The 23,883-nt window shown below is 54.5% G+C and overlaps 2 protein-coding genes across 3 annotated transcripts; both read right to left on the bottom strand.

Annotated features, from left to right (window-relative positions):
• Window positions 1-42: 42 nt before the first annotated feature.
• LOC134016223 (uncharacterized) lies at window positions 43-672 on the bottom strand (the record flags this gene model as incomplete). Its single annotated transcript, XM_062455611.1, has 1 exon — window positions 43-672. A coding segment is annotated over exon 1 (621 nt), but the record flags the coding sequence as incomplete, so codon positions are not given.
• Window positions 673-2,834: 2,162 nt separating this feature from the next.
• bsg (basigin) lies at window positions 2,835-23,621 on the bottom strand. Of its 2 annotated transcripts, none has more exons than XM_062455605.1 (9): window positions 23,409-23,621; window positions 16,927-17,277; window positions 16,238-16,406; window positions 10,728-10,816; window positions 10,442-10,581; window positions 9,917-10,193; window positions 4,967-4,979; window positions 4,240-4,309; window positions 2,835-3,701 (listed from the first exon to the last, which is right to left on the bottom strand). In XM_062455605.1, the coding sequence occupies exons 1-8, from the start codon at window positions 23,467-23,469 to the stop codon at window positions 4,252-4,254; spliced, it is 1,158 nt and encodes a 385-aa protein (XP_062311589.1). In that variant the 5' UTR covers window positions 23,470-23,621; the 3' UTR covers window positions 2,835-3,701; window positions 4,240-4,251. The 2 variants fall into 2 exon arrangements, with proteins under 2 accessions (XP_062311589.1, XP_062311588.1); XM_062455604.1 differs by having other exon boundaries at window positions 4,967-4,991; window positions 23,409-23,620.
• Between the last annotated feature and the right edge of the window lie 262 nt (window positions 23,622-23,883).

Genomic DNA, 23,883 nt, shown 5'->3' with positions numbered 1-23,883 from the left:
GCCCAAATTCCCGTCCTCACCCTTGGAAAGCGGGATAGAATTCCCGGACTTAGTCGGTCCCGCTCCGGGAACAGGAGGCTGCGGTTTACAGCTGGGAGAGTTTGAAAAAAAAACTTTGGAGTCTGTTTTCTCCGTTGGCCCCGGGGTCTGGGGCATCGACCCCGCGGAGGTAACGGAGCAGTCCATGCCGGCGACGGTATCACATACAGCTGTCTCAACTGTCCGCTTCTCCTGGCTCGAGCTGACTGGAGCCTGGATCGTGGAAGGGCTCGGGTCTCTTCTGCAGTCTCCGTTTTTGTTGTAAATCATCCCGGTGCTTCCTTCACCTGTCACTCCGGTGGTCAAGTCGGTAACGGCTGCTTGTGTGACTGAGCGCACTCCGCCTTTGTAGCTCCAGCTGCCACGACCGGCAGCGTCTCCTTGGCATAGCAGCGCAGCGGCAGCGCGTGTGGAAGTGAGAGGTGTGGACTGCTCGCTGTGCAGGAGCCGCAGATCGTTGTTGTTGGAGTTCTTGCGCGTGGCTGCGGCTGCTCCCCCTCCTGGCCTACAGGTCTTCATCTTGAGACATCCACCTTTACCGTCGCAGGCGACCGAACCCACTCGGCGAACCGACTCAGCGAAACGATCCGGCAGGAATTTTGACTCGTCTCCATCCTCGTGCATGGCAGAGGACTCCAGAAGCACTTCAGGACCAGGCAGCACCAGCGGCGTTGCCATGGCTGCAATCTGGCTGCTGCTTGTCGTTCATCACGCGGACACTGGGGTCCACCTCAACCGATCAAACGGCAGTGGTGGCCCACGCGGGGGAGGGGGGGGGGAGATTATCAACAGAAATATTGGATTAAGACTCACTAGGATCCAAAGCAAATGGATGTATTATTTATTTGATTCATTAGGCTGTCTATTTCATTAAGATATGGCAGGGGTTGGGCGGGGAGTGTCTGTGTGTGTGTGTGTGTGTGTGTGTGTGTGTGTGTGTGTGTGTGTGTGTGTGTGTGTGTGTGTGTGTGACTTTTACAGGACAAACTAGTCATCAGTGGGGGAGTGAGACACACAGTAAAAAGACAGAATACTTGATCAATGGTTTAAAAACAGCAATCATCAAATTCATCCAAGTCACAGCTATTCTGTAAAGCGAGATTAAGTTAATACATGACAGCATTCTAGTGGACCCCAGCCTGCAGGCTGAGTATAGTGGTGAAGGGAAGAGAAGGACAAGCCACATTTACATACAAACCCATTTCCTTTTACGCACGGCGTATTACCCACGGCTGAAGGCGGCCTCGTGAGCGTTTCTCCAAATAACGACATTCTCAAGACACCAGAAAACCGTGGAGAACGATTCTGACTGTTTTCAGTTAACATCAGTTCGAGTAGTGGCATTAAGGTAGTGACGACGGTCAATAGTGCACGAGGTACTGCGCACGCACACACACACACACACACACATTTAGCTTATATATTTTTGCCACAATATATTGGATTTTACAGTCGAATGAGTTACTTAGGATATTGTTTTGGAGAAGAGAGAAAGCTATTCAAGGATAGACTGACAGCGGTAACGGAAACAGATGCTCCTAGTGTTGAAATGGGAAGACAAGCATTATGTCCAAAACACTGGCCAGCTACAGTCTGCAAACACCAGCTCTTCAGCAAATGTTACATTTTATAAACATAAAAAAAAATATATAAAAAAACTTCTGTTATTTGTATGCTAAATAACAAAATCATACTTAAAGAGCTTAATGTCTTTGAAAGTATTTTTTTGCAAAGGAACAAACCCGTCTACTTGGTTTCCATATCGCCTTCTAGGACAGCGCTTCAACATCGCCATCTAGTGGTTGACTGAGGAAGGAAAACTTTATAGCGGGTAACGTTAGTTTGATGGTAATGATAACACTAGTTAGGTAGCCTACTCACTTTAATATGGGACCCCAAAAATCGAATTCTGTCTACGTTACTGGTACATTACAGATCAAAATGTATATTCCACAAATATTCCTTTTACCAGCCGTGCAGTCTCTGATTAACTAGCTGGTTTAGGACCAAAGCTCAGATCTGACCGCGAACGTTGACAGTTATAGTAATCTCACGTCAAACTTTTGATAAAACTTGACAGCCCTGAAAAACTTTTAATATTTAAAGTAAAAGTAAACATACTCCCTGTTTAATCCACTGCAGACATATTTCCTCTTGGGTTTTGAAAAAAAAAGAAGACCTGTAAACTTTTGGGGGATAAGGTGTTGCTCCAAAAATAATCACTTCCTCTGACGGTGCTACCATATGCGCCATGCTGTGACGGTGCTACATTTACATTGTCATTTTAGCAGACACTCTTATCCAGAGCAACTTACAGTAAGTACAGGGACATTCTCCCCGAGGCAAGTCGGGTGAAGTGCCTTGCCCATGGACACGTCAATTTGCACAGCCGGGATACCATATGCGCCATGCTGTGACTGCGCTACCATATGCGCCATGCTGTGACTGCGCTACCATATGCGCCATGCTGTGACTGCGCTACCATATGCGCCATGCTGTGACGGTGCTACCATATGCGCCATGCTGTGACGGTGCTACCATATGCGCCATGCTGTGACGGTGCTACCATATGCGCCATGCTGTGAGGTGCTACCATATGCGCCATGCTGTGACGGTGCTTGGGTGGTGTAACTGACTCCATCAGAGATCATGCTGCTTCTGGCTCTAGTCCTGAATGATAAAACTACATTATACTAATATTACTATTTACTTATTATACTGATCTAATCAGTTACCCCAACATTATAACTATAATGATTACTAATAAATCAAATCAGTTACCCCAAAGACAGTAATCTTTTAAAATCAAATCAACTTTTATTAAGGTGGTGCAGGTTGGTACAGTTGACAGTGTTCAATCTACTTGCTTGGTTACTTGCTAGGCAAAATAATTTAAATTTTTCTATTAAAAAGGTTTTCCAGATGTGCGAGAGGACGCTCCCAGTCACAATAATCACGTTGATGCAGCAGATGGCTTCTGAGCTGACTAGCATCTTGTAGAAAATCAGAAACATTTGAGAGGCAGAACTGATTCACTAGCTTTCAACGAAAGAAAACATCAATTTTCCATTTAGGCATCACCTGACCATAACCTGACCCAATAATGTACTACTATAGACTTATACAGGAAGTACTACTGTAGATGTTTGTATGGCAAACAAAGCAAAGACAACTGAAAACTACAAACATCAGAAATATAAAACAGGTAATTAATTCTTAATTTAAACAGTGCATTCTCACACAGTAGAATCAGAGGGTGGAGCACATAGATGTGTTTTTAAAACTCTGAATACGCTCAGGGATGGAGGAGGAGGAAGGTGGGCGGGGGGTGTTAAGGCCTTAATACACTGCTCTGATGGGTTTAGGATCAGACAGTGGTCTGGGTCTAGAGGTAAAGGGTACAGACTGGCCTCACAGGCCTGGGGTCAACAGAACCACCAAGACAGCATTCCTATGGCAACGCTACAACGTTTTACTACAGACAAACACTTCTAGAACTTCAAGAATAAGTCATGCAGTGCTGGCTACACGCCCAGCCTGGAGGAAGGGAGACCAGTCAACACAATGACACTCAAGCGAAAAAGAAAGATATTTAAAGATTGCGGGGTGCACTAGATTATGTGCCACACAGCCACTTGCTCTGGACAGGAGTCATCAGGAACCTTGTGGAGGGAGAGAAAGAGGAGGGGAGGGACACAGGAGGAGGGAGGGAGAGACACAGGAGGAGGGAGGGAGAGACACAGGAGGAGGGAGGGAGAGACACAGGAGGAGGGAGGGAGAGACACAGGAGGAGGGAGGGAGGGACACAGGAGGAGGGAGGGAGGGACACAGGAGGAGGGAGGGAGGGACACAGGAGGAGGGAGGGACACAGGAGGAGGGAGGGACACAGGAGGAGGGAGGGACACAGGAGGAGGGAGGGAGAGACACAGGAGGAGGGAGCGACACAGGAGGAGGGAGGGAGAGACACAGGAGGAGGGAGCGACACAGGAGGAGGGAGCGACACAGGAGGAGGGAGCGACACAGGAGGAGGGAGGGACACAGGAGGAGGGAGGGACACAGGAGGGAGGGACACAGGAGGAGGGAGGGACACAGGAGGAGGGAGAGAAAGAGGAGGAGGGAGGAAAAGAGGAGGAAGGGAGAGAGATGGTTAGATGTGCAGACCACCAGCAGATGTTCAGTAGAAGCAGAAGTCCTGCTCACCTCTCTCCTCTCCTAGTTAGAGTTCCTCTGCCGGACGTTCTTCTCCTTGTGGTTGGTGGAGTTGCTCTTCCTGGGAAACCAGAGAAGACCTGTTACACCCTGCTGGTCCCCGCAGAACACCCAGCCCTCCCAGTGTACTGGTAGACAGAACACCCAGCCCTCCCAGTGTACTGGTAGACAGAACACCCAGCCCTCCCAGTGTACTGGTAGACAGAACACCCAGCCCTCCCAGTGTACTGGTAGACAGAACACCCAGCCCTCCCAGTGTACTGGTAGACAGAACACCCAGCCCTCCCAGTGTACTGGTAGACAGAACACCCAGCCCTCCCAGTGTACTGGTAGACAGAACACCCAGCCCTCCCAGTGTACTGGTAGACAGAACACCCAGCCCTCCCAGTGTACTGGTAGACAGAACACCCAGCCCTCCCAGTGTACTGGTAGACAGAACACCCAGCCCTCCCAGTGTACTGGTAGACAGAACACCCAGCCCTCCCAGTGTACTGGTAGACAGAACACCCAGCCCTCCCAGTGTACTGGTAGACAGAACACCCAGCCCTCCCAGTGTACTGGTAGACAGAACACCCAGCCCTCCCAGTGTACTGGTAGACAGAACACCCAGCCCTCCCAGTGTACTGGTAGACAGAACACCCAGCCCTCCCAGTGTACTGGTAGACAGAACACCCAGCCCTCCCAGTGTACTGGTAGACAGAAGGAGAGCAGTACTTACAGAGGAGCAGATCCTGAGTCGTCATCTACACCAGCACACGCACAGAGAGAGACACAGACAGAGAGGGAGGAGATAGAACACACTGTTAGACAGACAGAGCACCAGCATGCTCTCCCCAACCAGGAAGTTCCAGGTCCAGTGTTACTCGCTCCCACACACCCCTAACACCTGTTAGTGACACAATGCCACACCCCTAACACCTGTTAGTGACACAATGCCACACCCCTAACACCTGTTAGTGACACAATGCCACACCCCTAACACCTGTTAGTGACACAATGCCACACCCCTAACACCTGTTAGTGACACAATGCTGATGTCAAAGACCACCCTGACTAAGCATGCCCATGCCCGGCTGCGTCTCCATGTCAACGGCACCGCTGCAGTCATCCCATAATTTTATATATATGTGTCGTTTCCCCTCCTCCCCACGAGGCCACGCCCCCAATGCAGCTGTGTAGAGACCCCGCGGTAACCATGGAAACCACAGAGATGGCAGGGAGGGGGAGGTGCTGCAGCAGTGAGTCCACAGGGACACCTGAGATGGTCGTCCACGGTTACAGCAGAGGTGGCGCATGTCGTCGTCATGACGATGATGAAAATGGAGCTGGAACGTCTGACAGCATCACTGGCCATGCGTGGTCAGCATGCACGAGCATGCAGTAACGAACACCAGACTCTGTCCCTCCTACACCTTCCTCCCCCCATCGTAATCTTAGCAAACCACAACCCCATTAGACTGTCAGGACAAGCAAGAATAACCTCCCCCCCCCCTCTCACTGGCCACGCTTCACGCTGATTGGAGGCCAGGTTGGGACCTGGGGGGGTTCTGATTGTTCAGGCGGGGCCAGTCAGAGGTCAGCGTGGGGTCATCTGGCTGGTCAGAAGTAGTGAGTATGAAGGCAGAGCATTCCCACTCCCACAGCTTGTTCAGCTGCATGCAGTCTGGGTCACTTACCACAACACAGCAGCAAGAGAAATCAAAACATGAAATCATAAAAAAGAAGTTTGGACAAATGCCATCAACAGAAGGACTAGAACAGGCAGAACTAAAAGAATAAAAGGATGTAAGCATTTTGATCCAGAATATTATCATGTTCAGATCAGCTGTTTATGCAGCATGTTCAGCACTCAAACACTTGCAGGATGACTCCACTAGGGGGCAGGAGAGGGACACTAACAACCCTGCTAGCTACACTCCCGCTAACTGCTGTTGGTAAGAACTGAGGGTATTTAGGGTAGTTAGATAGGAGTTGGGAAGGAGGTGGGGGGAGTTAGGAGAAGGGGAGGGAGTTACAAGGAGGGGGGGGAGTTACAAGGAGGGGGGGGGAGTTACAAGGAGGGGGGGGAGTTACAAGGGGGGGAGTTACAAGGAGGGTGGGGGAGTTACAAGGAGGGTGGGGGAGTTAGAAGGAGGGGGGGAGTTAGAAAGAGGGGGGGAGTTAGAAGGAGGGGGGGAGTTACAAGGAGGGGGGGAGTTAGAAGTAGGGGGGGAGTTACAAGGAGGGGGGGGAGTTAGAAGGAGGGGGGGGAGTTAGAAGGAGGGGGGGGAGTTAGAAGGAGGGCGGGAGTTACAAGGAGGGGGGGAGTTAGAAGGAGGGGGGGGAGTTAGAAGGAGGGGGGGAGTTAGAAGGAGGGGGGGGAGTTAGAAGGAGGGGGGGGAGTTAGAAGGAGGGGGGGGAGTTAGAAGGAGGGCGGGAGTTACAAGGAGGGGGGGAGTTACAAGGAGGGGGGGGAGTTAGAAGGAGGGGGGGAGTTAGAAGGAGGGGGGGAGTTACAAGGAGGGTGGGGGAGTTAGAAGGAGGGGGGGGAGTTAGAAGGAGGGGGGGAGTTACAAGGAGGGGGGGGAGTTACAAGGAGGGGGGGGAGTTACAAGGAGGGGGGGGAGTTACAAGGAGGGGGGGGAGTTACAAGGAGGGGGGGGAGTTACAAGGAGGGGGGGAGTTAGGAGGGGGGGGAGTTACAAGGAGGGGGGGAGTTAGAAGGAGGGGGGGAGTTACAAGGAGGGGGGGAGTTAGAAGGAGGGGGGGGAGTTAGAAGGAGGGGGGGAGTTACAAGGAGGGGGGAGTTAGAAGGAGGGGGGGAGTTACAAGGAGGGGGGGGGAGTTAGAAGGAGGGGGGGAGTTAGAAGGAGGGGGGGAGTTACAAGGAGGGGGGGAGTTAGAAGGGGGGGGGGAGTTAGAAGGAGGGGGGGAGTTAGAAGGAGGGGGGGAGTTAGGAGGAGGGGGGGGAGTTAGGAGGGGGTGGGGGGAGTTAGGAGGAGGGTGGGGGAGTTAGAAGGAGGGGGGGGGAGTTAGGAGGGGGTGGGGGGAGTTAGGAGGGGGGTAGTTACAAGGAGGGGGGGAGTTAGAAGGAGGGGGGGGGGGAGTTAGGAGGGGGTGGGGGGAGTTAGGAGGGGGTGGGGGAGTTAGAAGGAGGGGGGGGGAGTTAGAAGGAGGGGGGGAGTTACAAGGAGGGGGGGAGTTAGAAGGAGGGGGGGAGTTACAAGGAGGGGGGAGTTAGAAGGAGGGGGGGAGTTAGAAGGAGGGGGGGAGTTACAAGGAGGGGGGGAGTTACAAGGAGGGGGGGAGTTACAAGGAGGGGGGGAGTTAGAAGGAGGGGGGGAGTTACAAGGAGGGGGGAGTTAGAAGGAGGGGGGGAGTTACAAGGAGGGGGGAGTTAGAAGGAGGGGGGAGTTACAAGGAGGGGGGAGTTACAAGGAGGGGGGGGGAGTTAGAAGGAGGGGGGGGGAGTTAGAAGGAGGGGGGGGGAGTTAGAAGGAGGGGGGGAGTTAGAAGGAGGGGGGGAGTTAGAAGGAGGGGGGGAGTTAGAAGGAGGGGGGGAGTTAGAAGGAGGGGGGGAGTTAGAAGGAGGGGGGGAGTTAGAAGGAGGGGGGGAGTTACAAGGAGGGGGGGAGTTAGAAGGGGGGGGGAGTTACAAGGAGGGGGGGAGTTAGAAGGAGGGGGGGAGTTAGGAGGAGGGGGGGAGTTAGAAGGAGGGGGGGAGTTAGGAGGGGGTGGGGGGAGTTAGAAGGAGGGGGGGAGTTAGGAGGGGGTGGGGGGAGTTAGGAGGAGGGTGGGGGAGTTAGAAGGAGGGGGGGGGAGTTAGAAGGAGGGGGGGGAGTTAGGAGGGGGTGGGGGGAGTTAGGAGGGGGGGAGTTACAAGGAGGGGGGGAGTTAGAAGGAGGGGGGGAGTTAGGAGGGGGGGGAGTTACAAGGAGGGGGGAGTTAGAAGGAGGGGGGAGTTACAAGGAGGGGGGGGGAGTTAGAAGGAGGGGGGGGGAGTTAGAAGGAGGGGGGGAGTTAGAAGGGGGGGGGGGAGTTACAAGGAGGGGGGGGAGTTACAAGGAGGGGGGGAGTTAGGAGGAGGGGGGGAGTTAGAAGGAGGGGGGGAGTTAGGAGGGGGTGGGGGGAGTTAGGAGGAGGGTGGGGGAGTTAGAAGGAGGGGGGGGGAGTTAGAAGGAGGGGGGGGAGTTAGGAGGGGGTGGGGGGAGTTAGGAGGGGGTGGGGGGAGTTAGGAGGGGGGGAGTTACAAGGAGGGGGGGAGTTAGAAGGAGGGGGGGAGTTAGAAGGAGGGGGGGAGTTACAAGGAGGGGGGGAGTTACAAGGAGGGGGGAGTTAGAAGGAGGGGGGGAGTTACAAGGAGGGGGGAGTTAGAAGGAGGGGGGAGTTACAAGGAGGGGGGGGGAGTTAGAAGGAGGGGGGGGGAGTTAGAAGGAGGGGGGGAGTTAGAAGGAGGGGGGGAGTTACAAGGAGGGGGGGAGTTAGAAGGGGGGGGGGGAGTTACAAGGAGGGGGGGAGTTAGAAGGAGGGGGGGAGTTAGGAGGAGGGGGGGAGTTAGAAGGAGGGGGGGAGTTAGGAGGGGGTGGGGGGAGTTAGAAGGAGGGGGGGAGTTAGGAGGGGGTGGGGGGAGTTAGGAGGAGGGTGGGGGAGTTAGAAGGAGGGGGGGGGAGTTAGAAGGAGGGGGGGGAGTTAGGAGGGGGTGGGGGGAGTTAGGAGGGGGTGGGGGGAGTTAGGAGGGGGGGAGTTACAAGGAGGGGGGGAGTTAGAAGGAGGGGGGGGAGTTACAAGGAGGGGGGGAGTTACAAGGAGGGGGGGGAGTTACAAGGAGGGGGGGGAGTTACAAGGAGGGGGGGGAGTTACAAGGAGGGGGGGAGTTAGAAGGAGGGGGGGAGTTAGAAGGAGGGGGGGAGTTACAAGGAGGGGGGAGTTACAAGGAGGGGGGGAGTTAGAAGGAGGGGGGGAGTTACAAGGAGGGGGGAGTTAGAAGGAGGGGGGGAGTTACAAGGAGGGGGGAGTTAGAAGGAGGGGGGGAGTTACAAGGAGGGGGGGGAGTTAGAAGGAGGGGGGGAGTTAGAAGGAGGGGGGGAGTTACAAGGAGGGGGGGGAGTTAGAAGGGGGGGGGGAGTTACAAGGAGGGGGGGAGTTAGAAGGAGGGGGGGAGTTAGGAGGAGGGGGGGAGTTAGAAGGAGGGGGGGAGTTAGGAGGGGGTGGGGGGAGTTAGGAGGAGGGTGGGGGAGTTAGAAGGGGGGGGGGGAGTTAGAAGGAGGGGGGGGAGTTAGGAGGGGGTGGGGGGAGTTAGGAGGGGGTGGGGGGAGTTAGGAGGGGGGGAGTTACAAGGAGGGGGGGAGTTAGAAGGAGGGGGGGGAGTTACAAGGAGGGGGGGGAGTTACAAGGAGGGGGGGGAGTTACAAGGAGGGGGGGAGTTAGGAGGGGGGGGAGTTACAAGGAGGGGGGGAGTTACAAGGAGGGGGGGGGAGTTACAAGGAGGGGGGGAGTTAGAAGGAGGGGGGGGGAGTTAGGAGGGGGTGGGGGGAGTTAGGAGGGGGTGGGGGGAGTTAGGAGGGGGTGGGGGAGTTAGAAGGAGGGGGGGGGAGTTAGAAGGAGGGGGGGGGAGTTAGGGGGGGGTGGGGGGAGTTAGGAGGGGGTGGGGGGAGTTAGGAGGGGGTGGGGGGGTAGTACTGCTTCGTACCGTCACTGATCTCATCAGGTGTTCTCCTCTTCTCGTAGATGAAGATGATGGTGACCAGGATGATGACCTCGGCCACGATGCCCAGGAAGGGCCACAGGGCAGCCAGGCGGGAGCGTACGCGCAGGTGGATCTTGTCGGAGGCCACGCCCAGCTCACTGGTGGCCAGGCACTCATAGTCGCCCATGTCCTGCTCCATGTCCAGGTCCAGGATGGACAGCGTGGTTTTGTTAGGGGTCGTCTTGATCTCGTACTTGTCGAGGGTGGCGTTGGCGATGGCCTAGGAGGGAGGGACACAGGTTACAAGCTAGCACACACTCGCTCTCTCCCTCACACACACACACTCACTCGCTCTCTCTCTCTCCCTCACACACACACACTCACTCACTCTCTCCCTCACACACACACACACACACTCGCTCTCTCCCACACACACTCGCGCTCTCCCACACACACTCTCTCCCACACACACACTCGCTCTCTCCCACACACACACACACACCCTCCCAGAGGGAGTAGTAGACGTACAAAGGGAGTGCCGTCAGGCTGTATCTTCCTCCAGGCCCAGTCGGTGGGCAGTGGGTACCCGTAACCATGACACACCATCACCCCACGGTCACGCTCGTTCCCCTGCTCAGAGTGCTTGTAGGCCGACACATGGAGAGGAGCTGCGCGCACACACACACACACACACACACAGGTCAGTGGTCACCAGACGGCTGAAAACACACATCAACTACGCCAACATTGCAGAAACACTCGTCACTGAAGATGAAGACAAGGCAAATCACACGGAGACAGAGGAGGGACTTACTCTTGACCTCTATGACCTCGGAGACCTCGGGCTCAGTGACAAACACACACTTATACTGCCCCCCCGCCTGGGCGTTGATCTTGTTCAGGCTGGAGGGAGAAGGAGGAGAGAGAGAGGATAAGGTCAGGTTGAAGAACACATGATGAACATGGATAACACACTTGTTGTTTGTTGAAGTGAGAGACCAGTCTGCTTCCTCTGCATGGCTCCTCTCTCCCCTCCCCCTGTTCAGCCTCTCTCCTGCTCCCACTCCCCTGTTCAGCCTCTCTCCTCACCCCCCTCCCCCTGTTCAGCCTCTCTCTCCTGCTCACCCTCCCCGTGCTCAGCCTCTCTCCCCCCTCCCCCTGTTCAGCCTCTTTCCTCTCCCCCCTCCCCCTGTTCAGCCTCTCTCCCCCCTCCCTCTGTTCAGCCTCTCTCGCCTGCTCCTCCCTCTCACGATATGGAATTAAGGTCACACCGAGGGAAGAGCACAAAAGAGCTGGAGGCGCTCCTCTCCCCTGCTGCCAACGCTACCAGCAGAGCAGCCTGCTACCAGCAGAGCAGCCTGCAACCAGCAGAGCAGCCTGCTACCAGCAGAGCAGCCTGCAACCAGCAGAGCAGCCTGCTACCAGCAGAGCAGCCTGCTACCAGCAGAGCAGCCTGCAACCAGCAGAGCAGCCTGCTACCAGCAGAGCAGCCTGCTACCAGCAGAGCAGCCTGCAACCAGCAGAGCAGCCTGCAACCAGCAGAGCAGCCTGCTACCAGCAGAGCAGCCTGCTACCAGCAGAGCAGCCTGCAACCAGCAGAGCAGCCTGCAACCAGCAGAGCAGCCTGCAACCAGCAGAGCAGCCTGCTACCAGCAGAGCAGCCTGCAACCAGCAGAGCAGCCTGCTACCAGCAGAGCAGCCTGCTACCAGCAGAGCAGCCTGCAACCAGCAGAGCAGCCTGCTACCAGCAGAGCAGCCTGCAACCAGCAGAGCAGCCTGCAACCAGCAGAGCAGCCTGCTACCAGCAGAGCAGCCTGCTACCAGCAGAGCAGCCTGCAACCAGCAGAGCAGCCTGCAACCAGCAGAGCAGCCTGCTACCAGCAGAGCAGCCTGCTACCAGCAGAGCAGCCTGCAACCAGCAGAGCAGCCTGCAACCAGCAGAGCAGCCTGCAACCAGCAGAGCAGCCTGCTACCAGCAGAGCAGCCTGCAACCAGCAGAGCAGCCTGCAACCAGCAGAGCAGCCTGCTACCAGCAGAGCAGCCTGCTACCAGCAGAGCAGCCTGCAACCAGCAGAGCAGCCTGCAACCAGCAGAGCAGCCTGCTACCAGCAGAGCAGCCTGCTACCAGCAGAGCAGCCTGCAACCAGCAGAGCAGCCTGCTACCAGCAGAGCAGCCTGCAACCAGCAGAGCAGCCTGCTAAGAGCAGCCTGCTACCAGCAGAGCAGCCTGCAACCAGCAGAGCAGCCTGCTACCAGCAGAGCAGCCTGCAACCAGCAGAGCAGCCTGCTACCAGCAGAGCAGCCTGCAACCAGCAGAGCAGCCTGCTACCAGCAGAGCAGCCTGCAACCAGCAGAGCAGCCTGCAACCAGCAGAGCAGCCTGCAACCAGCAGAGCAGCCTGCTACCAGCAGAGCAGCCTGCAACCAGCAGAGCAGCCTGCTACCAGCAGAGCAGCCTGCTACCAGCAGAGCAGCCTGCAACCAGCAGAGCAGCCTGCAACCAGCAGAGCAGCCTGCTACCAGCAGAGCAGCCTGCAACCAGCAGAGCAGCCTGCAACCAGCAGAGCAGCCTGCTACCAGCAGAGCAGCCTGCTACCAGCAGAGCAGCCTGCAACCAGCAGAGCAGCCTGCAACCAGCAGAGCAGCCTGCAACCAGCAGAGCAGCCTGCTACCAGCAGAGCAGCCTGCTACCAGCAGAGCAGCCTGCAACCAGCAGAGCAGCCTGCTACCAGCAGAGCAGCCTGCAACCAGCAGAGCAGCCTGCTACCAGCAGAGCAGCCTGCAACCAGCAGAGCAGCCTGCAACCAGCAGAGCAGCCTGCTACCAGCAGAGCAGCCTGCTACCAGCAGAGCAGCCTGCAACCAGCAGAGCAGCCTGCAACCAGCAGAGCAGCCTGCTACCAGCAGAGCAGCCTGCTACCAGCAGAGCAGCCTGCAACCAGCAGAGCAGCCTGCTACCAGCAGAGCAGCCTGCTACCAGCAGAGCAGCCTGCTACCAGCAGAGCAGCCTGCTACCAGCAGAGCAGCCTGCAACCAGCAGAGCAGCCTGCTACCAGCAGAGCAGCCTGCAACCAGCAGAGCAGCCTGCTACCAGCAGAGCAGCCTGCAACCAGCAGAGCAGCCTGCAACCAGCAGAGCAGCCTGCAACCAGCAGAGCAGCCTGCTACCAGCAGAGCAGCCTGCAACCAGCAGAGCAGCCTGCTACCAGCAGAGCAGCCTGCAACCAGCAGAGCAGCCTGCTACCAGCAGAGCAGCCTGCTACCAGCAGAGCAGCCTGCAACCAGCAGAGCAGCCTGCTACCAGCAGAGCAGCCTGCAACCAGCAGAGCAGCCTGCTACCAGCAGAGCAGCCTGCTACCAGCAGAGCAGCCTGCAACCAGCAGAGCAGCCTGCTACCAGCAGAGCAGCCTGCAACCAGCAGAGCAGCCTGCTACCAGCAGAGCAGCCTGCTACCAGCAGAGCAGCCTGCAACCAGCAGAGCAGCCTGCTACCAGCAGAGCAGCCTGCTACCAGCAGAGCAGCCTGCTACCAGCAGAGCAGCCTGCTACCAGCAGAGCAGCCTGCAACCAGCAGAGCAGCCTGCAACCAGCAGAGCAGCCTGCAACCAGCAGAGCAGCCTGCTACCAGCAGAGCAGCCTGCAACCAGCAGAGCAGCCTGCAACCAGCAGAGCAGCCTGCTACCAGCAGAGCAGCCTGCAACCAGCAGAGCAGCCTGCAACCAGCAGAGCAGCCTGCTACCAGCAGAGCAGCCTGCTACCAGCAGAGCAGCCTGCAACCAGCAGAGCAGCCTGCTACCAGCAGAGCAGCCTGCAACCAGCAGAGCAGCCTGCAACCAGCAGAGCAGCCTGCTACCAGCAGAGCAGCCTGCAACCAGCAGAGCAGCCTGCTACCAGCAGAGCAGCCTGCAACCAGCAGAGCAGCCTGCAACCAGCAGAGCAGCCTGCAACCAGCAGAGCAGCCTGCTACCAGCAGAGCAGCCTGCAACCAGCAGAGCAGCCTGCTACCAGCAGAGCAGCCTGCAACCAGCAGAGCAGCCTGCAACCAGCAGAGCAGCCTGCTACCAGCAGAGCAGCCTGCAACCAGCAGAGCAGCCTGCTACCAGCAGAGCAGCCTGCAACCAGCAGAGCAGCCTGCTACCAGCAGAGCAGCCTGCTACCAGCAGAGCAGCCTGCAACCAGCAGAGCAGCCTGCTACCAGCAGAGCAGCCTGCAACCAGCAGAGCAGCCTGCTACCAGCAGAGCAGCCTGCTACCAGCAGAGCAGCCTGCAACCAGCAGAGCAGCCTGCTACCAGCAGAGCAGCCTGCTACCAGCAGAGCAGCCTGCAACCAGCAGAGCAGCCTGCAACCAGCAGAGCAGCCTGCTACCAGCAGAGCAGCCTGCTACCAGCAGAGCAGCCTGCAACCAGCAGAGCAGCCTGCTACCAGCAGAGCAGCCTGCTACCAGCAGAGCAGCCTGCTACCAGCAGAGCAGCCTGCTACCAGCAGAGCAGCCTGCAACCAGCAGAGCAGCCTGCTACCAGCAGAGCAGCCTGCAACCAGCAGAGCAGCCTGCTACCAGCAGAGCAGCCTGCTACCAGCAGAGCAGCCTGCAACCAGCAGAGCAGCCTGCTACCAGCAGAGCAGCCTGCTACCAGCAGAGCAGCCTGCTACCAGCAGAGCAGCCTGCTACCAGCAGAGCAGCCTGCAACCAGCAGAGCAGCCTGCAACCAGCAGAGCAGCCTGCAACCAGCAGAGCAGCCTGCTACCAGCAGAGCAGCCTGCAACCAGCAGAGCAGCCTGCTACCAGCAGAGCAGCCTGCAACCAGCAGAGCAGCCTGCAACCAGCAGAGCAGCCTGCTACCAGCAGAGCAGCCTGCTACCAGCAGAGCAGCCTGCAACCAGCAGAGCAGCCTGCTACCAGCAGAGCAGCCTGCTACCAGCAGAGCAGCCTGCAACCAGCAGAGCAGCCTGCTACCAGCAGAGCAGCCTGCAACCAGCAGAGCAGCCTGCTACCAGCAGAGCAGCCTGCAACCAGCAGAGCAGCCTGCAACCAGCAGAGCAGCCTGCAACCAGCAGAGCAGCCTGCTACCAGCAGAGCAGCCTGCAACCAGCAGAGCAGCCTGCTACCAGCAGAGCAGCCTGCAACCAGCAGAGCAGCCTGCAACCAGCAGAGCAGCCTGCTACCAGCAGAGCAGCCTGCAACCAGCAGAGCAGCCTGCTACCAGCAGAGCAGCCTGCTACCAGCAGAGCAGCCTGCAACCAGCAGAGCAGCCTGCTACCAGCAGAGCAGCCTGCAACCAGCAGAGCAGCCTGCTACCAGCAGAGCAGCCTGCTACCAGCAGAGCAGCCTGCAACCAGCAGAGCAGCCTGCTACCAGCAGAGCAGCCTGCTACCAGCAGAGCAGCCTGCAACCAGCAGAGCAGCCTGCAACCAGCAGAGCAGCCTGCTACCAGCAGAGCAGCCTGCTACCAGCAGAGCAGCCTGCAACCAGCAGAGCAGCCTGCTACCAGCAGAGCAGCCTGCTACCAGCAGAGCAGCCTGCAACCAGCAGAGCAGCCTGCTACCAGCAGAGCAGCCTGCTACCAGCAGAGCAGCCTGCTCCCTCACTGCTAACAGAGAGAAAGCCCCCCCCGTCCCCAGAGGGCCTGTGCCCCGTCCCCAGAGGGCCTGTGTCCCGTCCCCAGAGGGCCTGTGTCCCGTCCCCAGAGGGCCTGTGCCCCGTCCCCAGAGGGCCTGTGTCCCGTCCCCAGAGGGCCTGTGCCCCGTCCCCAGAGGGCCTGTGTCCCGTCCCCAGAGGGCCTGTGCCCCGTCCCCAGAGGGCCTGTGCCCCGTCCCCAGAGGGCCTGTGCCCCGTCCCCAGAGGGCCTGTGTCCCGTCCCCAGAGGGCCTGTGCCCCGTCCCCAGAGGGCCTGTGTCCCGTCCCCAGAGGGCCTGTGCCCCGTCCCCAGAGGGCCTGTGCCCCGTCCCCAGAGGGCCTGTGCCCCGTCCCCAGAGGGCCTGTGTCCCGTCCCCAGAGGGCCTGTGCCCCGTCCCCAGAGGGCCTGTGTCCCGTCCCCAGAGGGCCTGTGCCCCGTCCCCAGAGGGCCTGTGTCCCGTCCCCAGAGGGCCTGTGTCCCGTCCCCAGAGGGCCTGTGCCCCGTCCCCAGAGGGCCTGTGTCCCGTCCCCAGAGGGCCTGTGCCCCGTCCCCAGAGGGCCTGTGTCCCGTCCCCAGAGGGCCTGTGCCCCGTCCCCAGAGGGCCTGTGCCCCGTCCCCAGAGGGCCTGTGTCCCGTCCCCAGAGGGCCTGTGTCCCGTCCCCAGAGGGCCTGTGTCCCGTCCCCAGAGGGCCTGTGTCCCAGCAGGACCTACGTGAATTCAATGTAGGCCTGGTTGGTACTCTTCCTGGTCCCGTCCAGCTCCAGGTCATTCTTCATCCAGAAGCTGCCCTTGATGGGGGAGGTGGGGGCCGTCAGGTTACAGCTCAGCAGAGCAGAGGTCCGGTTACTCACCTCCGCAGGGTCCGTCACTATCAGGGGCTCTGAGGACACACACACCATCATTAGTAACCTCTCTAACCTCCCTGTTTCTTGAACAGTTAGGGTTAGGCTAACAGCTGTATTCATGAGGATGTCTGTCTGGAAGACAGTCGTGGGGTTCTGAGAGGAAGGCGTGTCTACAAAGCTCTACAACACAGAGGTCATCCACACTACAGGAAGCGTGTAGGGTTCAAAGGTCATAACATGCCGTCTGAGACCAAGAGACAACACAAAACTCAGACCCTGACCTTTGACCTGTGTAATGACGTCACAGCTAAGCGCAGAACACCTCTAGCACAGGAACACAGGAGGGAGGAACAGCTCTGCCCCAGCTGGGACACAGGAGAGACTAGAGAGGCTAGGAGAGTCACTCTGGAGGAGGTACTCTCTGGTCTAGGGGTGTGCGTGTGTGGGGGGGTGTGGGGAGGAGCAAGGTGGAGGTCAGGAGGTTGACAGGGGCTGGACCACTGTCCTCTTTACAGGGAGGGGCATGTGGCTCCGCCCCCCTCCTCCTCCACTCACGTTGGAACACCAGGACGTTGGCCTGGGAGCGGATCCACTTGATCTTGGGCGTCTTCTTCAGCTCGTTGCGGTCGGGGTCGTTGGAGGCACGGCACTCATACGTGCCCGAGTCAGAGAGGGACAGGTTGCCGAGGACGACGGAGCTGGTGGCGTGTGCTACATAGGTGGCGTTGACGACCATGCGGCCCTCACGCGCCCCGTCAAACAGCTGCACCAGCGTCTCCTCGGGGCCATGGCCCTCCACAAACCACCACTGCACCTCCGGGAGGGGGTCCCCCACCACCTCGCACTGCAGCTCCGCCCAGCCCCCCAGCAGCTTCATCTGGGACAGGGGCGACTTAATGAAGCCAGCTGGGGGAGGGGGGGGCAGGCCCAGTAGAGAAGAGCCAGGGGGGGGGGGGGCAGGCCCAGTAGAGAAGAGCCAGGGGGGAGGGGGGGCAGGCCCAGTAGAGGAGAGCCAGGGGGGGGGGGGAGGGCAGGGAGTACAGGCAGAAGGCCAGACAGTGATGGCAGTTGATGGATTGATATTGATTTGGGGTGGGTGTGGGGAGGGCCAGTGGTGATGAAATGTGAGATGGAAAAGACCAGCAGGCAAAATCAAAAGAAAGAAACAGAAAAACAGAAAAGATTAATAGAAATCACAGATGAGAGGGTTGAGTCCTGCCATCAAGATAAGGCAAACATTCAGTATGAAAACGTTATGCAAATGATATGAAGAAATGTGTAACACCGTGAGAAAGGCAGTGAGCACTCAAAAGAAAAAGACGAACAGCACATGCATCAACATTTACTAAACATAAACTAAATTAATTCATCAAATGCATTCAATGGAAAGACAGAATACAAAAAATATATACTTAAACGGCAGTAAAAGACCATGAGAAGCCAGTAGCCACATGATGGGATTAGGGTTAGGATGACCCCATACTGGTTACACCTGGCAGAGCAGATGAAAGGCCTTGAGGGAGGGGGGTTGGGGGCCCAGGGGCAGGGGGGTTGGGGGCCCAGGGGCAGGGGGGTTGGGGGCCCAGGGGCAGGGGGGTTGGGGGCCCAGGGGCAGGGGGGTTGGGGGCCCAGGGGCAGGGGTCTCCTACCGGGGACATTCTAGAGAGGATTTACAGCCTAGGTGGGGCTCACACTGTCCGTCCATCTGTGTTACTGCTGCCCTCTACACACAGCACAGAGCACAACATCAACATGTTGCCGGGAGATCAGGGGGGGGGGGGGGGGGGGATCTGGAACACAATAACCATGTTTACTGTTGTAGGGCCACTCCCCTTGTTGTAGGGCCACTCCCCTTGTTGTAGGGCCACTCCCCTTGTTGTAGGGCCACTCCCCTTGTTGTAGGGCCACTCCCCTTGTTGTAGTGCCACTCCCCGTGTCGGAGAGAGGATGAGACAGAGGAAGTGGCCCCTGTTCTTTGGGTTTGTGTGAAACCTGGTCGACAACAAGGCTCTCTTAGCAGCCTGGAGAGGAGAGAGCAGCTGGGCAGGGTGGAGGAGAGGAGCTGGGCAGGGTGGAGGAGAGGAGCTGGGCAGGGTGGAGGAGAGGAGCTGGGCAGGGTGGAGGAGAGGAGCTGGGCAGGGTGGAGGAGAGGAGCTGGGCAGGGTGGAGGAGAGCAGCTGGGCAGGGTGGAGGAGAGGAGCTGGGCAGGGTGGAGGAGAGCAGCTGGGCAGGGTGGAGGAGAGCAGCTGGGCAGGGTGGAGGAGAGGAGCTGGGCAGGGTGGAGGAGAGCAGCTGGGCAGGGTGGAGGAGAGGAGCTGGGCAGGGTGGAGGAGAGCTGTAATTGTTTGATAAACCCAGGAAGTCCTGGTGATGATTAGCTAGCCTAGCAATCTGACTTCTCAGAACTCCTTCTGAGTCCACCCCAGGGTTCTAGAACAGGCTGACAGTGTCACCATGGCAGCAGGCTGAGAAGGTTCTGGATGGTTAATGAGCTACCGGACAGACAGTCCCTGGAGCTGCAAGCATGGTCATGATAAACAACCAGTACTTTTGAATACCTCAGCCAAAAATGGCTGGTGAATTGACAGCGACACATTTATATTTTTTTTTAGTAGTTTTTTGGATTAATTATATGGTTGGAACTCCTGTAACAGGTGCTATAGCTAGGTTCAGATTCAGCCCATCTTGAATCATATACATATATATATATATATATATATATATATATATATATATATATATATATATATATATATATATATATATATATATATATATATATATATATATATATATATATATATATATATATATATATATATATATATATATATATATCTTACGGTGGAGTCAAGAACGTCCGCACATGGCGTCCATCTTGCTACAGTCAACTCGCTCACCCATAACATTGTGTTGATGCAGTGGCATAACGACATCTCTGACGTTGATAACAAACCAAACCGTTTAAAAATCGGTTGAAAATTGAGCAAGTTATGGTCATTTAAAAAGTACATGTAGCATCAACACAATGTTATGGGTGAGCGAGTTGACTGTAGCAAGACGGACGCCATGTGCGGACGTTCGACTCCGTTGTCCGGCAACGCGGACGAGACATCTACCCTTTATATATATATATATATATGGTTCCAACAGCAGAGTCTGACCAACTCAAAGGGTCATGCACAAAGTCAGGCCCCGGGCAACGGTTGCTAGGGCCGTGAAAAACAATGATGCAGTCTGGGATGAGGCACATGATCAGAACATTCCAGAACACAGCCCTGAACAATCTGTACCCAGCCACATTGAGCGCTACCCATATTTGACGGTCTGAAACAGGCATCAGTGATATCAGCAGTAGTCTGTTACATAAACGTCTTCACACTAGACTGTCTGATCTGGTTCCAACTCTTTAATCTGCTCTAGAAACTGTTCAACTGGGTTTGAACAGTTTACCGGTCCTTTCAAAAATACCTTTCACAGCAGTACCTTCCAACTGCCAGTACTTTTGCATTTTTCTTCTATTTTTTGTACTTTTCTGCCTTCATCTCGCTGCAGGTCCTTTCTAACATACATTTCAGGCCTTTTGAAACCTGAGCAAATGACTTTCTACAAAATTTTCAAATTCTTCTGAATTATTTCTCTTTTTGCATTGTTCTCTTTTCTGTAGTTTTATGCCTTCGTCCAGCTCCTGCCCCTTTCAAAAATACCTTTCGGGCGCTTTGAAGCTTCAGCTTATAACTTTCTACAAAATTTTCACTATTTTCAGCTTTTTTAGCATGGTCAGCTATCCCCATTCAGGTTTTCAGCATTCTCACTGCTGTTTCGCAGGAACAGCCGTTTCTAGTTATTGTTTATTTTCGCCCCCCTAAGGATCAATATTTGGACTACATAGACAACCTAGGTGTCAAAAGTTTCGTATTGGTAGCGATTGCATTGGTTGTATTTTTATTTACGTTCCGTTGCATGGTTTAAGTAGAAATTGCGTTTTTGTGGTGAAAAGTGAAGCTAACGGTGGCTAATTTGCTAGCCACAGTCACTGACGTTACTAACGTCACTACGTCACTAACGTCACAAAAACACGCGTGACTACCTGTAGCAGAACATTCGTTTCGCATCTGTTAACTTGGGGGATAGCTAGGCTAACTATAGCTTTGCTGCAAGGCAGCTGCAGAAACGCCACAAGCAAAGAGGCCAGTGTGATAACTATTTACTCATTTTACTTTGTGATGTGAAACACAATTGTGAAATGTAATGTACAATATTAGCTGATATTATTAAGGAAGTAGGCCCACATCTACTTTCGGAAACGGTAGTCTACTATTTCACTGAAGCATTAGCATGACATTAGCCTCTGTTGCCCGGGCAACACATACGACAGTGGTCTATGATGCATCTGTTTTCAATCGTTAAAATAAACATTCCTCACAAATAAATTTTCGTTGTAGGATTTATTATGACATTTCATTACAAGTAAACGATTTGTTGGTGAAATTATCATTACCTGTGGTTTCAAACCAGTGTTGCTCACTGCAACGTTGTAGCCTACGCGAGACACTACAAAAACATCTACACAGCTGTTTAGGAAGTCAAACGGCGACAGAACATGTTCGGCACTCCCCTTACTTAAATCAAAAGTCTTTCAATAGGTGAAACTATCTACATACACTTTGTCAAATCTGTTCATGAAAATAATTAATTTCAGCCTAAACCATACAACGGAATTCAACCAACGCAATCGCTACCAAGACGAACACAGCAGTAGTCTAGTACTGTACAGTAGTAGAATTTACCGGGGCAGCTTCTCCACACAGGGCTATATCGCATTTTGCGTTGTTACTGACAATGATCGCTACCAGTGAGCTTTTTATGAATGAGCGATTTTCCACTAAATAAATGTCAAGCTTATTTACGTTTTTGGGGGCCTATTTTCAGTTAGCAGATGGTACTGTTTGAATCGCGATTCCATCTTCTACTGCCGGTAACGTCGTAGAATAATCTTCAATGGGGGTTCTTTATTCATGAATGCAATACGAGTAGGCTAAATGCCTGAAAATATCACAAGAAGGGAAAAACTTAAAAGGACGTTTAAATCATAGAGATTAGGTCAATTTTTACACCGGTCTGCCAAATTAATTCATTTTGATTCAGCTATGAGGCTGCCTCTTGCAGGGGAAATGAGAAGACATCTATTTCATTCTACACTTCACTCGTCTTTTGAGTTGTAAATGAGCAGCAAAAAAAAGATGCTTTTAAATCTATGTAATCTTTATAAATAATAATTATGCATTTTTATATAAAATATACAGAAATATCAGTTGTAAAAATGTCATTAAGAAACTGACCCCTGTGCAACCAACGCAAGCAAGCACACCCTACAATTTCCCCAGAAATTGTACTCTCTCTAGTTTCTCAACAGTTTTCTGATATTGCCCCAAACATGTTGAAAACACGAGCCTACTCCTCTCCCTAATCTAACCCTAACCAGCACAGTAGCAGAGGTGGAGGCCCAGTAGTTCGGGTGAATGTGTGATGGAGGAGCTGAATTAACCACTCAGTAGAGCATTGCGTAACTTGTGGAGACCCATGGCTGGAGGCTGAGAAAGTCCACAGCAAAGCTCCCATTCCTTAACAGAGGCTGAGCGATATAATTAGATTACCCTCATACTCTCCACACAACAACAACAGGCCTGTCCTGTGACACGGTGAACCACTCAAGAGCAGCTTCCACCACAACCACTCTGCTAACCGCAGCATCAAGTAAGTGTTCATCTGCTTTTGGAAGAGTGGAGGTTCACCCCTGATGGTGGGGGATTACAAGGCTTCAACAGGAACGGGCCCTTGCTGTGTGCTAGCCTGGCTACACCTGCTGATGCCAGAACTACTGTCATAGGAAGAGGCTGAACACACACTGTTCAGATGTTTCTGTTGCAATGTAGTAGTATTGTTTCATTCACCCTGTCTGGTAGCAGAGACGTGGTTCCTGTGTGATGTGGACCTAAATACTGTAAAACCAAGTAGCCTACTTTGGATCCTTCATCTCATTCTGTACTTTCTTAAAACACTTTTCACGTAGCTTTGGATAAAAGCGTCTAGATTCATTTCATGTAAATGTTGACTTTGTGTTTGATTACTGGGGTACAAAGCAGCTGCTTCGACAGGAAGAAACACTACAGGCTGGTCCTTTAGTCCTGTTCCAACAACCCAGCAGGAGAACTAGTTCACACCGGTTTGAGAACAGAAGCTTACTGGGAAACCACTAGCTCACTGCCATTTCAAATTTGCAACACAATTGTGTGAGACTGGATTGAGTTACCCGATTACAGGCCAGATACTCAAGAGGTCGAGGTTCATGTGGTCTCAATAGACTGAAATGGAATTGCAATACATGTTTTCCGCTGTGTTGAACGGCATTTCAGGACTACATCCAACGATATCATCCCGAACACATCTTGAGCAACTTCGACCATACCTTTTGCGTTGCCCAATTACCTACTGAAATAATAGTTACGATTACTTTAAAAAAAACACCGCACATTTCACGGATTCATTTAGCATAAAGTAGTTAATTACACCCAGCAAATCATCGTGCTACAGTAATGACCTAAAAATCACTAACCTGTTAACCTATAAATAGGGAACGTCGAAGTCTAATTTCATTGATCTTACACGTTTAAATATTTAAGTAAACTAAATCTACGACTATTCATATAGACCGTAGATGATCGCGTGCCTGTCCAGTAGTTTACTGCCCCATAACCGACGTTCCCAGCTTAACACTTCTTGTCATAAATAACGTTACAGGAGCTAGCAATGTAGCTGACATTAAAACTATCATTTTAAGCGTTCGGTAGAAAATAAACATTTCACTCAAACACAACTTGGTATACACATGTCCGTACCTAAACCATCTTGAAATGGAAAAGCATGTCATCGTCAATAATTGAAATGGTGTTGGCTTGCTAACGTTAGCCAGCTAGCAAGCTCATTTGCTTGCTAATGTGGTTAGCCAACATGAGAGCACTCCTGCTAAACCTTACCTGTTGACGCACTGGCTCGGTACACGCACAGCAGGGCACTTAGCACCAACAGGATCTTCATTTTCACGATTTTCTCTTGTATTTTAAACAAACACTTCGATGATAAACTATAATTCGCGTTATTTGTTCGACTGAATGTTTCGGAGGCGCTCCCTGCTAGTGTCGACCGGAGTTGGTCGTCCTCTATTTGCTCCTCACGCGCTTACGTCATGACTAGGGCCGGCAGCACGTACAGCCACTGAAGTTGTGGGGCGTGACACAGGCCACGACAACATATCAGACCCGTAGCCCAAGGCCCGAGCCCTAACCCTATCAGACCCGTAGCCCAAGGACCGAGCCCTAACCCTATCAGACCCGTAGCCCAAGGCCCGAGCCCTAACCCTATCAGACCCGTAGCCCAAGGACCGAGCCCTAACCCTATCAGACCCGTAGCCCAAGGCCCGAGCCCTAACCCTATCAGACCCGTAGCCCAAGA

The sequence above is a fragment of the Osmerus eperlanus genome, unplaced genomic scaffold (assembly GCF_963692335.1).
Source record: "Osmerus eperlanus unplaced genomic scaffold, fOsmEpe2.1 SCAFFOLD_48, whole genome shotgun sequence".
In the NCBI taxonomy this organism is placed as follows: domain Eukaryota; kingdom Metazoa; phylum Chordata; class Actinopteri; order Osmeriformes; family Osmeridae; genus Osmerus; species Osmerus eperlanus.
The sequence above is the reverse complement of the archived record's forward strand: the minus strand, read 5'-3'. Positions and strand labels throughout refer to the sequence as shown.